Raw genomic sequence first — 13338 nt, 5'->3', positions numbered from 1 at the left:
GCCTAGCAATTACCACCTACCCACAGCTTCCTGAAGGGAAAAGGCACCATTCTGGATGGTGTCAGTGCCATCCCTCTGCACCTGACCCTGCCACCTCTTGCCTGAACTGTTAAAAGCTTCCAACTGTTCTCCCTATATCCTGTTTTACTTTCCTGAACCTAACTCCTCCAGCTCTAGTCAGTCCCTGGGGACAAAGCACTGTAGATTCACTCTGCCTGCTTCAGACCCTTTTTATCTCATCTCCCATCTCATCTACTACTTCTCTCCTTGACAGCAGCCCTCCTGCCAGCACATTTGCTCTTGCCTCTCCCTGAACACATCATGCACTTAAACACCAACTAGCCAATTCCCTGCCTGTACCACCTCCATCCCATCAGCATTTACTCCTCTCATTTTTCTCAGCGAAGAGGAACACATGCAGAGTTTTCTAGGGCAGTCCTAATCACATGTAATTTTCTTCTTTTCAAAAATGTGGTTTATTAAATACACAAATATACCTTTGTAAATTCTTTCCTATTAATAAAGTCACACATAAGACAAAAATCTATTATCCCATACCCTTATTTTAAGTTCCAAACTCAGTTAAACAAGTATTTATCTCCCACTTTGCACCTACTGTCATGTGTCCAAAATTCAATCTGCTGGTGGGCAGGGCCATGGCACCAGCAGACTCTGAACTACTGCATGGCTGGTGAATGGGTGGATAACGATGAAGATGCTATAAGGAGGCCCAGGGGGACATGGCAGAGCCCTGAGGCCCAGGAAGTGGCTGAGGCTTACCTGGGGCTGAGGAGCAGCGTGGTACTCTCTCATCAGTGCTGGTGAGTAGAGCTGAGGGACAGGCTTGAAAGGGTTCAGAGCCACCAAGGTGCAGCCAGCACTGGTGTAGAACATGTCCGCCGCGTACCGAGCCTGCAAACACCTCAGGACTGAAGCAGAGGCACCTTTAGCAAACTGTGGCTCAAATACAAACATAGACAAACACTAGCCTAACAGCGCTACCTTTGCAATTAGCCAAGTGCCTTTAGATCCCAGCAGCTCCCTGATGAATAGGTCCAAGATCTAATTAAGATGAGACCCAAATCCGGAGCAAAGTCTGCCTTGGGGAGCCTGGGTGCAGCTGCCAGACAGAGGTCTGGAGCAGCCCATGTGGCTCCAGGTCAGGAGTCCTGTCTGCCTTGTTCTGACCAGGGGAAGCTGGCTGAATCCCCACATCACATCTCCACCCTCTTGGAGAGGGCACTTTTTTTTTTTTTTAAGATTTTATCTTTAAGTAATCTCTACGCCCAACATGGGGCTTGACATCAAGAGTCATATGCTCCACTGAGTTGGCCAGGCACCCCTTAGAGATGGCACTCTTAAGGACAGGGAGGCCCATACCTGTCTCCAGCGTCACAGGATTCACCTTGGTGAGGTCATCCAGCTCGTGCAACAGGGCCTCCCCGCCCAGGAACTCCTGTAGGTCTTCTCTGAGGGATTTTCCTCCTTGGGCATCAGAGCCTGACCTGTGGCCATTAACCTGAGAGGCCATGAGAAGAGGGCCATGAAAGCTGGGACTGAGACCAGCTAGCAGCAATGTAGGGGTAGGGGCCTACATAGCAGCAAGAAAACAGGCTTCTAGTTCTACTACCTCAGACACTAATAACACAGGCTGGCTGGGGTTCATATTTCAGGTCTGCCACTTACTAAGCCTATGAACCTGGGTAAGCTACTTAACTTCACTGAGCCACAGCTTCTTCATTTGTAAATAAAAGAAAATAAAACCACTTCACTCACAGGGCTACTGGACAGAAAAATAAGAGATAGGGGCACCCGGGTGGCTCAGTCAGTTGAGCGTCCAACTCTTAATTTTGCCTCAGGTCATGATCCCAGGATTGTGCGTTGGGATCTGCGCTGACAGTGTGGAGCCTGCTTGGGATTCTCTCTCCCTCTGCCCCTTTCCCCAGCTTGCACACTCTCTCTAAAAATAATAATAATTTAAAAAAAGAAGAGATACACAAAGCATTTAGTGCCTGGCACATAGTGTGTACTCAATAAATGAATAAATTCTATCCCCTCTCCTCTGGATGAGCTCCAGCTTTCAGGCTGGCCAGCTCCCAGCCTTACTAGGCCTGGCAGGGGTGGGGCCCAAGGTTGGGGGCTCCTGTAGGGGGACACACAAAAAAAGAATCATGGTTTGGGCCTTTTTTGAAAGAGACCATTTAGCTTGTGATAAAAAATCAGCTGTGAGGTAGCCCCACACCTTCATCACCTGGCTCTTGGGGCTTAAATTTAGCCTGGCTATTTAACTAGTTTCCTCTGCCCTGGGTCTTTTTGAGAGGGAGACTGGCTTGGAAGTTGGATGAGGTTAAGAATAGGTACCAAGAGGAAAAGGCCCTTTCTCCTTCACCCTTGCTCATCCTTTATGCCTACACTTTCCACATGTTTTCTCTTTCCATTTTCCTCTCATGGTCCCATTTCTCCTCCTATCTCTCTGAAGACTGCAGGAAAGATGGGGTGGAGAATATAAGGTAGTAGCACCTGGCTGAAATCTGCGTTTGGAGAAAGGAGTACATGATATGACCTATGTAGGTTTCCAATGAGATTAGTGAACATTAAAAGTTCAACCCCCTCTAGCCAAGGTGGCAAGTGTCATCTGAGAGGCCCAGCAACAAGTTTCCTTCCAAAGATATTGCCTGTTTTCTGAATTTGGGCCCACCATAATCCACAAAGTAGGCTCTTGGCCTCCAGGATAAATGCTGAGGTCAGAGCATGGCTAGATCCATGCAAATCCCTCTGTTCTAGACGGGTAAAAATCACAATCTGAGCCATCATTTATGATCAGCTCTGATCCAACCAAGGAAGTAGCTAAGTATAATGGTCAAGAGCCTGGACCTGAAAGCTAGATTGCCTGGATTTGAATCCAGATTCTACCACTGCCTAGTTGTACAATGTTATGTAAGTTCCTTAATCTCTCTGTCCCTCAATTTTCCTCATCTGTAAAATGGGAATGGTGGTAGCACCTACCTCAGACACTAATAAGCACATCAAGATTTAGAGAAGGCACCTGGCATATGCCCCAAAAGTTAGCTATTATTATTCTTTTAAAAGCAGCTCTTCTTTAATTAGGCAATAATATGTCAAGGCCTAAAAACTACACATGCCTCTTAAGCCTGCAATTCTGCTTTTAGAAAACGGTCCTATGTAAAGGCCATAAGAAGATTCAGTATATATTCAGCTATTTGTAATTGTAAAGCAAACTGAAAACAACCCAAATGACCAAATGGTAGACAATTTATAGTAAATCCTTACAATGAAGTAAAATAGGTTACAAAAAAGTATGATAGCTTCAGATGTTTTAAATATATATATTTAGGGAAAAAATACAGGATATTTTCTAAAATGTTATCTCTGGGTAGTAAAATTATGGGTAATCTTAAGGTTTATTTAGAGAGCGAGAGAGCAAGAGCACATGCATGCATGAGTGGGGAAGGGGCACAGAGAGACTCCCAAGCAGGCTCTGCACTGTCAGTGCGAAATGAAGCCCAATGCGGGGCTTGAACCCATGAACTATGAGATTACGACCTGAGCCGAAATCAGAAGTTGGACACTTAACCAACTGAGCCACCCAGCCACCCCAATTAAAATTTAATGTTCTTTTTGCTTATATTTTCTACACCGCTTATAGTGAATGTGACCTTGAATAAGTCACTTAACCTCTCTGAGCCTTATCTCCAAAATGGGGATACAGTAGCACTGTACATATAACATTGTAACTTGTTTGAGGACTAAACAAAATTATACATGTAAGATGCTTAGCATACTATCCACTACATAGCAAGGGCTCAACACAGAGCAGCTTGCTAGTATGGTTGTGATGAACATTACTGCTTTAAAAAAAATCAAAAATGTTTATATATTTTGAAAGAGAGAGTATGCTCAAGAGCTGGGGAGGGGCAGAGAGAGAGGGATAGAGAATCCCAATGCTGTCAACACAGAGCCCAACCTGGGACTTAATCCCACAGACTGTGAGATCATGAGCTGAGCCAAAATCAAGAGCTGGACGCTTAACCAACTGAGCTACCCAGGCACCCCATTACTACTTTCTTAATAAGAAAAAAAAAAAAAAAGTGAAAAACAAACAGAAAAAGCCCAGAGCAGACAACTGTCTCACCGACTTCTCTGCAGTCTCAAGCCCATTTCATGACACAAAAGTCTGGAAGATGATCAAGTAGTAGTGTCTATTAGGGCTCCCTTGAGGCTGCCTGGCTTCACACTTGGTTATCCTGATTAAGTCTCAGGCACTCACCTGCCTAGGAGTCCACTAGACTGTGAGCTCCTAGAGAGCAGGTATCACCTTAAACATCTGCCTCGGCCCAGTGCCTGGCAACATTTTGTAAAAACTCAGCGAATATCTACTGGCATTCTCTGGACAGAGAGGTGCACAGGAAGGATGATATGGATAGGAGATGGGTGATTTGGAATCCTGCAAGGCTGAGGCCATAGTAGCCTTTTTAAAGAGGCAGAGGCCTGGAGTAAGGGCAGGTTTCATGTCACAATAGCAACCCCTCGCTCATGATCCATTCATCAGAATTCTTCTATATTTCCACATAGACATCTTCACCCACATTTTTGCACAAGCTGACCTCTTTGCCTGGACTACTTATTTCCCTTCTCCCCCGTCTACTTCCTACATATTCTTTAAGGTTCAGCTTCAAAGAACACCTCCTCTTGGAAGCCCCAGGCTTTCATTGTACCTCAACAGTTCAGGCTGGCAGGGACATTTCTCAGGACTCCCTCACTGGTTCAGGCTTATGAAATCATCAAAGTGCCCTCAGGATTCCCCTACCAATCCCATCTTACCATTCCCAGGAAAAAGAGCTAAAGACCATAATAAGAGAGATTCAAATTAGGTATCAGGAAAAGATTCTCAACGACAAATGAAGAGTGACTGGAGTGACTACATGAAGAGAAAAGAAGAAAAAACCTCTAAGGGATCTTTCCCTTCCAGGTCAGGGCAAGTGGAAATTTCACTCAGCCAAGTGACAGATGGGAAGGTGCCTTAGGTGCTTCAGGGCCTAGGTTACCTAAAGGTGAGGTTTTACCTGCTGGAGCATCCTGCTTCAATGTGGTCAGCCAGGGTTCTGGGTCATAGACACAAGGAGTTCTATCCACCTGGTCATGGGGGCACAGGCTGGAGCATGGGTCCAACAAAGGGCTTAGTTCCAGAGGAATCTGAGAAGAGTCACCCCCAGAGCCTATGACATGAGAGAGAAAACAAAGGCCACACACAGGTAAGGGCTTCTCCAGAGTGACTCACTCTTGCTCCTCCCACCAAGCATGAGGAACTGCAATGAGAACCAGGGCAAGCCTGGGCAAAGAGGAAAAGTCTGTCCTATCCCCTGCCAATTAGGGAACAGGGAAAACTTTTATGAGAACCTCGAGAGGCTCCCGGGGCTCCTTCAGGGCCAGTTTTACTACAGGGGTTTGAGGTAGGGCTACATGTTCTGAGTCAGTGTGCCATGGAGGATGAAGACACTAGGAGACAGAGAAGTCTCATGTCCTATCCTCTCCACATCCTATTTTAGTATAGTCAGTAACTGATAGAGCAGGGAGGCTGGAGTCAATTCCTGATCCTCTAGGAAAGTTGTCGTAAGGGAGCAAAATCACAGCTCAGTCATTCATAGGACAGCCACATCACCTTCCTGGCCCACCTTGATCCCTCATCTTGAAAATGGGGATAGTAAAATCTACCTTACAAGGTAAACTTCAGGTGGGTTGTGAAGGTCATTGATGTCATGGGAGTACAAATCTGAATATTCACTCAGAGGGGGAATATTGTTAGTACTACTCAAGACAGATAATCCATTTGGGGACACTAATCAGGTAGAACAGTCCAGTGTCAACGTTAAGAAGGCAAGGATTTCAGAGGAAAATCTGTCTCAGAGACGGAGCGTTGTGAGGCTGTACCCAGGCCAATTTCTGAAAAATTGTAAATGACCCTCAGACTCAGAATTTCCTAGATCTCACACCTCCCTAGCAAGAAGGGATGAGTATGAGGGGTGTCTGTAATGAATTAACCCTGGCAGAGGCTTTTTTGAGGCTCTGAATACATCCAGCATTTGAAAGAACTCAGGGATAAGGACTTCACGGAAACTGGAAAAAGGAGAGAGGGCATCAGAAATGTGTTGGGCACATTCACCTTGGACACTAACCATATGCTGTCCAAGAGAGAGCCATGAGGAGGCCAACCAAGACTCAAGGAGAACAAAGCTCCCTCAACTCGAAGCTCATTTTAAGAGAGGATCAAAGGGGGAGCATAATAGGTTGTGGAGTTAGAAACGAAAGACCACAACTCCTGCAAGGCAGATCACACTAGCTCTCTAAACCTTATTCCGTTTACTCGTTGGCAAAAAGGAATACTAATATCTACACCTCAAAATGCTGAGTTAAGGATCAAATGGGCTAGTACCTCAGAAGAAGCTTTGCAAAAGTTGTTTATTACGATGCAGCGTTCGTTCATAGCCAGAGTCAAGTCAGATGAGAGCGGTTTTCTCCAGTTCTCCCAGCTCTTGCTCTCTCCAGTTTTCGCGGTTACCAGCCTAGAATTTCTGGAAAGGGTGTGACCACCGTGGGTAGAACAGCGATGGTAATGAACAGATGAAACACCAAGGCAAGAAGCAACCTGATCACTAGGCTCCTCCTCCCCAGCCTCAGGTTCCTCCTGGGCTTAGAGGGCAGTGGGAGGGCAGACGAGAAAATCTGGGTGAGGGTCCTGGGAACCCAAGGGGGGCCATCCCCAGGTTCACGGCGGGAACCAGGACTTCCTCTCTGGACGAGGTGCCGCTCCGGAAGCACCTGGCACGGGGAGAGTACGTCCTACCCAGGAAGGTGGATGTGACCCTAGCCAAGGGCACGGCTACCTTGACGCTTCCCGGTACCAGCCGCCCCTTCCCTGTCCCTAGGAGGACGAGGAGAGGGGCAGGAGCCGGGACTCAGCCTACCAGCTGAGACCTTTCCCCTACTTCGGGCCGCCTCCTGCCAACAAGGTGGAGAGGTGGAGAGTGACCATGGAAGGTTCTTGTTCTTGGCAGGGGCCAGGAGCTGGGCTGCCCTCTCCTGAGATAAGAGACGGTCAAAAAGGAAATGGGAAAAGGGAGAGGAAGACGCCCCCTGTTCCTCAGCGCTCCATGGACAAACCTGCCCCTTCGGGGTGGCAAAGCGCTTCGGATCTGGGCTGGGAGTGACACTCACCGGTCCCACGGCTTGAGCCGCCAAGCCGACTGCGAAGGCGGGCGGGCCGGGAGAGGCGGCGGGAAGAGCCTGGGAATGAAAGGGAAGAGGAAAGGGCGGGAGCGAGCCGGGGTGGAGAGGAAGCCTGGGCGGCCGGAGCGCACGAGCTGGCTGCTGCTCTGACACAGTGGCCGGAGCGGGCCGGCTCCTCCCCCGAGGCGGGGCGCGCACCGGCGGCGCGGGGCGCACGTGGCCCGCTGAGGATGCCGGGGTCTGAGTTAGGGCTTCAGGTGGGACAAACTATTTTGAGAAGCTGGGGTAAGATGGGGATGAGCCGCAGGCCTCCCGTGTTCTGGCGGGAGAAGCAGGGCTTCCGCGGCCTCACAGGGCCGTGGGGTCCTTCAGTAGAGGACGCCGTGGTTGAACACTAAGCCGGGGCCTCAGACCCCACCACTCCGACAGAGCCCCGTCAAAGGGTTCGAGAGGGTGCGGTGAGACGCGTGACGCGCCTGCTCCGCTCGGGGCTCCTCTGACGGACCGGGACGCAGCAAGCCCACCACAGGAAAGAACAGGCATGGGGAGACGTCGGGGCCGGGAAACTGGCTCCAGTCCTGGGGGCGGGGCGCGCGCGCAGACTCCACCCGCCGGGAAGCGCAGGCGCCCCACGTCGGCCGGAAGCCGGGCTCGGGAGGCGGAAGCGGGTTGCTCCCAGGGGGCTGTGCGGCTACGGTGGGAGCCTGGCAGCGGGGCTCATAGAAGGCTAAACAGCCAGGGCGCCGAGACACCGAAGGCACGTGAAGTGTAAGGGCCGCCACAGCCGCGTCAGACGGGGAAAGGACTCCTTTATTTTTAAAGGCCAGTTTTTAAAAATTTTTTAATTTGAGAAAGCAAGAGAAAGTGCACGTGAGAGGGTGGGGGGACAAAGGCAGAGAGACTCTCAAGCTGGTAGAGTGGAGCCAGCCACAGGGCTCGATCCCACCACCCTGGGATCATGACCGGCCTGGAAATCGAGTCCGAGCTCAACTGACTGAGCCACCCAGGTGCGCGCCCCCACTAGTATCGGTTTGTTACAGTGAGATATTGTTGTTGGCTCAGACCATCAGGCATGTGTGCATTCATTTGTTCAACATGGTTCTGGTTTAGTCAACAAACTTCTTCCTGTGTGCCACTTTTCAGACACTGATACATGACAGAAAGGTGTTTTACATCCCTTTGAACCACTAACACTAGTGTGTGCCATACACCTATGCCTCCCTGCCCTCGCCCCTTTCCCCAGTATTAGCATCCATTCTACCTATCTACACCTTAACCTGAAAACTGGTTAAAACTGGCTGTAGGGGCGCCCAGGTGGCTTTATCGGTTGGGCAGTCAACTTCGACTCAGGTCGTGAGCTCGCAGCTTGGGAGTTCCAGCCCCACATTGGGCTTTCTGCTGTCAGAGTGGAGCCTGCTTCAGATCCTGTCTCCTCTCTCTTCCCCTCCCTTGCTCGTGCTCTAAAAAAAAAAAAAAAAAAAAAAGTATGTAAATGAGGTAGGGAGACTCCTGGAGCTCTGGATGTCACTGGAGAACTAGTATTTTGTACTGGAGGCAATGGGTTCAGAGAGGCTGTTCACACAAACCGAAGTACTCCAAGGTGTACTTAAATGCCTTCTCTCCCTGTCCCTCTTGGCTTTGACTTGAAGTCATTAGTTAGGTGTATTCAATTTGTATTACAAAATCTTAATGACTTATCCTATACTTTGTAATAGGAATTCCTAGCTGACTGATAACATTTTCAGGGGTTATATCCGAAATTGCCTTTTGAGTCTGCCTTATACTGAGAATAGCTAAAGGTTTTTAACCAATAATTTCATACTAGTAGTATGACATTCTTTTCCTGATGTGTTAGTGTTAGGTTTCTTCCCACAATCTTTGGAAGGAAAATCACAAATTCTAGTTTCTGCTCTGATTTGAAATCATTACAGCCTAAAGTTCTGCTCTGAAACCTAAGAATAAGGGTAAAATCCAGTAAGGTTCATATATATGTCAATTCCACAAGAACTTTGCTTTTCCAATGCATCCCTTTGCTCATTTTCACAGGAAGAAGGAAAAAAATGTCTCAGAAGCAGATGAAGGAAGCTTTTGTCAGTAACCACAATGGAACCAGCGTGCTAGAAGTCACCCAGGGCTTGTGTTTGCCTGCACTCTGTATCGTGTGCAGAGGGCTCCTGATCATTCTCTCACAGCACTTGTGTTCTTCACATACCTGGAGAACTAGATTCTTCATTGACTTTGTTTCGCTAATAATTCCCCTGGTGGCCACTTTGACCATTTTGTCTTCATTTGTCCTCCTTGAGCACCTTGCTGTAATTATCTGTGGGGCAGGGCTGTTCTATCAAATATACTGCAGGAGAACTTGTGCCAGAATGCCTGTCCAGAAAATGCTTGAAAAATTCTTGAAAATCAGTCTAGAATCTGAATACATTCCAGCCATCTCTTGTTTCCGTGTAATTAACAGTGCATTTACTGCTGTTGCCATTTTGGCTGTGGACTTTCCACTTTTTCCCAGAAGATTTGCCAAAACTGAGCTCTATGGGACAGGAGCGATGGATTTTGGAGTAGGAGGTTTTATTTTTGGGACTGCAATGGTTTGTCCAGAAGTTAGGAAAAAATACACAGAAGAGTCCAGATTTTATTATCTTACAAAGTCATTGTACTCTGTTTGGCCATTAGTCTTCCTAGGAATAGGACGATTAGTCATTATAAAAGCCATAGGCTATCAGGAACATTTGACTGAGTATGGAGTTCATTGGAACTTTTTCTTTACCTTAATCGTTGTGAAACTGATAACATCATTGCTTTTGATTATTTTTCCTCTCAATAAATCCTGGATTGTGGCAATCAGCATTATTGTGTTATACCAGCTGGCCCTTGACTTTACCCCACTGAAAAGGTTAATTTTGTATGGCACTGATGGTAGTGGCACAAGGGTTGGTTTATTAAATGCCAACCGAGAAGGAATAATTTCTACCTTGGGGTATGTGGCAATTCATATGGCTGGCGTGCAAACAGGGTCATATATGCTTAAAAAAAGATCACATGTCAAAGACTGGATAAAAGGAGCCCACTGTATTTTGCTAATAGCTATTAGTCTCTTCATATCTCTCTACATAGTTCAGGTAAACGTAGAAGTAGTATCTCGGAGAATGGCCAATTTAGCCTTTTGTATTTGGATAGTTGCTTCTAGCCTGATCCTTCTTAGTAGTTTATTACTGGGTGATATAATTTTGAGTTTTGCCAAATTTCTAATTAAAGAGGCTGTGGTACCATGTTCTTGGAAACTGATCCATTCGTCTGTCACAAATAAAAAACATTTAGAATCTCTGGTCTCTGAAGCTGAAAGACAGGAACCCAGTCTTTGTTTAATCACAGCTATGAACAGAAACCAGTTAATTTTTTTCTTGCTGTCAAATATAACTACTGGTCTGATCAACCTGTTGATAGATACATTACACAGCAGTACTTTGTCGGCCTTATTTGTGCTCAATCTCTATATGTTTACCAACTGTTTAATTATATATGTGCTACACTTGCAAGATAAGACAATAAAATTTTGGTGATCAGTATGGGTAGGAAGTACCTGTGTTAGAGCAATATTTTAATGAGGAAGAATATTAAATGTGAAGAAAATGGGCTTTTGGCAACCCAGTATTAACCATATTTTTTTCAACCCTCTATAAATGATGCTTAATGTTTTAATGTGTCTCAACACTATATAAAACAAACCAATAGAGAAACAAGTCTTGTGACTCGTTACAATATTTATTAAATTTCAGTATTTTAAAGAAACTGCAGTTGTGACACTGAAAGATTGGAGGGTGAGGGGGATTTTTACTTTCTATCTTCTTACATACCATCCTGTATTTTTTTATTGTATGACATAACATTTACATGAAAACATCTCAATGTGAATTTATTGTATGACTTTTATAATAAAATTTACGTGAAAACATCTCAGTGTGAATTGTGGAATTGTCAACACTTCTTTACTTGCTCAGTTTTAACCTTTTAAAAAAGCCTAAGTATGTGAAAGCAAGTGTTTATAATCAAATACTTAAATACTACAAAGTCAGAAAACAGTTAAATGCTCCAAATGGAATGAATTGTATGATGCAGTTTACATGCCTAGTAATTATGAGACAATAGTTTTACTTTGGGACTGATTATTTTTTTAGCCAACTCTATGCTAGGAATGATAAGCAGGTTTCCTGGTATCTTGGAGCTTGCAATCTAGTGGGGAAACAGACACTGAACAACAATTATAAACTGTGTTAAGTCATGAAGTATGGGTTGCCAAGAGTGTCAAACCAAGAACTGACCTAGTAGAGTCAAAGTTTTTCCCACAGATGGTATTTCTTTAAAGATTTCATTTTTAAGTAGTCTCTACACCCAATATGGGGCTCTAACAACCCTGAGATCGAGGGTTGTGTGCTCTACAGACTAAGCCAGTTAGGTGCTCCTAGATGGTATTTTTTTTAACTAGAGTTGATGGATGGTCTGAGGACCATGTTTGTGGTTAAGGGAAGGGGTAAACAGCATTCTAGGTAGAATGTATCCTTCAGCAAAGGTCCTGAGTTGGGAGGATAACTAGTACATCTTGAAACTTAAGGCTGGAGTTCAGAAAACAGGAGAAATAAGCTAGAGAGGCAGGCAGGGGCCTTATCTCATCTACTATGTTAAAGGGAAAGAGAACCAGTGAGAAAATCATGTACTAGGCTGATTTAATACAACTAAGCTATATTAAAGTTTAATATCCTACTGAGAATGAGTCATTTAAAAACTCTAAGTAGATATTTGAACCAGCTGTTCAAAATGTTAAGATTTTAAAAATATAAAATTCTTAGTTTCTGATTATAATGTTCCCTGTATATTGTTTAAAGTGGGGGGGGGGGGGGAAGGGGCACCTGGATGGCTTGGTTGGTTGAACGTCTGACTTCGGCTCAGGTCATGATCTCAGTTCATGGGTTCGAGCCCTGTGTCAGGCTCTGTGCTGACAGCTCAGAGTCTGGAGTCTGCTTCACATTCTGTGTCTTCCTCTCTCTCTCTGCTCCTCCCCTGCTTGCACTCTCTCAACAATAAATAAATGCTAAAAAAAAAAAAATTTTTTTTAAGTGGAAAAAAAAGAACTAAAATCTGCCTATTGTTTTCTATTTTCAAGTAGAAATCTAATCATTATAGAAATAGGCAAGGGTCAGAATGCTCAAGTTAATTTTATATTTGGTAAGCAACCTGGATTATTTTTGTAGTATGGGTGGAGCCTCCTCTAACATTAAATTTTCAATTTTCTGTTTTGATCAGCTACCTCTAAATTAGTTAAAAATTTATTCCTTAAGTCGTTAAATATGACTATTACACTAATTGGTTTACTTCAATTTATGATGTTAATGGCTAATTTAGTATTTATGTGGCATTTTTGCTAACTATAATCAATGATATTTGGAATTAATCTATTATTTTTTTTAACTTTTTAATGTTTATTTATTTTTGAGAGAAAGAGAGAGACAGAACACAAGCAGGGGAGGGGCAGAGAGGGAGACCCAGAGTCTGAAATAGGCTCCAGTCTTCAAGCTGGAGAGCTGAGGAGACTCTAACAATATTGTTCTCTCATTAAAAAAAAAAAAGTAATTTAAATTATTTGATGACTAAATGATCACGTTGTCTAACTGGTCTGCTGCTTCTTGTCAGTAACTGCTCCTTCATTCTTTTCCGGGTCTTAAATATCTCTCAAGTTTATGTCTCACAATTACAGATAATGAATCATAACTTAAAAGAACAAAGTGTACTCTATGTTTTTTCCACCTCTAATTATGAAAGTCATGTAAGAGAAAGCTAATGAAATAGCTTAATAAAAACAAAACAATTAGTAAGAAAAGACCATGCTGACTTGGTTCTAGTTTATAGAAGAGAAAGAGATCGTTCATTTATTGAGCTCCAATGTACCAGGTATAGATACTGGGGAAACGAAAAGTAAGACAAAGTCCCTGCCTTCGAGGGGCTTATATTTTAACTTGTAGACATTATTTTCCCTTTAAAAAAATTTAAGTGGAGGAAATGTCTTTTTTTTTTTTTTTTTAATTTTATTTATTT

General features: G+C 44.7%; 2 protein-coding genes across 12 annotated transcripts in view; one reads left to right on the top strand and one right to left on the bottom strand.

The window, feature by feature from the left end:
* MYO19 (myosin XIX) overlaps positions 1-7373 on the bottom strand; it is a 31598-nt gene extending 24225 nt beyond the window's left edge. For 4 of the 6 annotated variants that reach the window (XM_019817565.3, XM_006940126.5, XM_019817566.3 and 1 more), the window contains exons 1-5: positions 7234-7373; positions 6452-6590; positions 5085-5237; positions 1381-1519; positions 781-929 (exon numbers count right to left, since the gene is read on the bottom strand). In XM_019817565.3, the coding sequence (XP_019673124.2) occupies positions 781-929; positions 1381-1519; positions 5085-5096 (300 nt within the window). In that variant the 5' untranslated portion in view covers positions 5097-5237; positions 6452-6590; positions 7234-7373. Of the gene's footprint in view, positions 1-780; positions 930-1380; positions 1547-5084; positions 5238-6451; positions 6591-7233 lie in introns of those variants that run through there. The other 2 variants (XM_006940124.3, XM_011288945.3) reach the window with 2 other exon arrangements.
* Positions 1-11203, top strand: part of PIGW (phosphatidylinositol glycan anchor biosynthesis class W) — a 28734-nt gene extending 17531 nt beyond the window's left edge. For 4 of the 6 annotated variants that reach the window (XM_045045363.1, XM_023243580.2, XM_045045364.1 and 1 more), the window contains one exon: positions 9292-11203. In XM_045045363.1, coding sequence (XP_044901298.1) covers positions 9306-10811 — 1506 coding nt within the window. In that variant the 5' untranslated portion in view covers positions 9292-9305 and the 3' untranslated portion in view covers positions 10812-11203. Of the gene's footprint in view, positions 1-7935; positions 8068-8122; positions 8253-9291 lie in introns of those variants that run through there. The other 2 variants (XM_006940127.5, XM_006940128.5) reach the window with 2 other exon arrangements.
* Positions 11204-13338: the final 2135 nt, after the last annotated feature.

This window comes from Felis catus, chromosome E1 (genome assembly GCF_018350175.1).
Source record: "Felis catus isolate Fca126 chromosome E1, F.catus_Fca126_mat1.0, whole genome shotgun sequence".
Classification (NCBI taxonomy): Eukaryota; Metazoa; Chordata; class Mammalia; order Carnivora; family Felidae; genus Felis; species Felis catus.
Note: the sequence above shows the minus strand (reverse complement) of the source record. Positions and strands in the feature narration are given on the sequence as shown.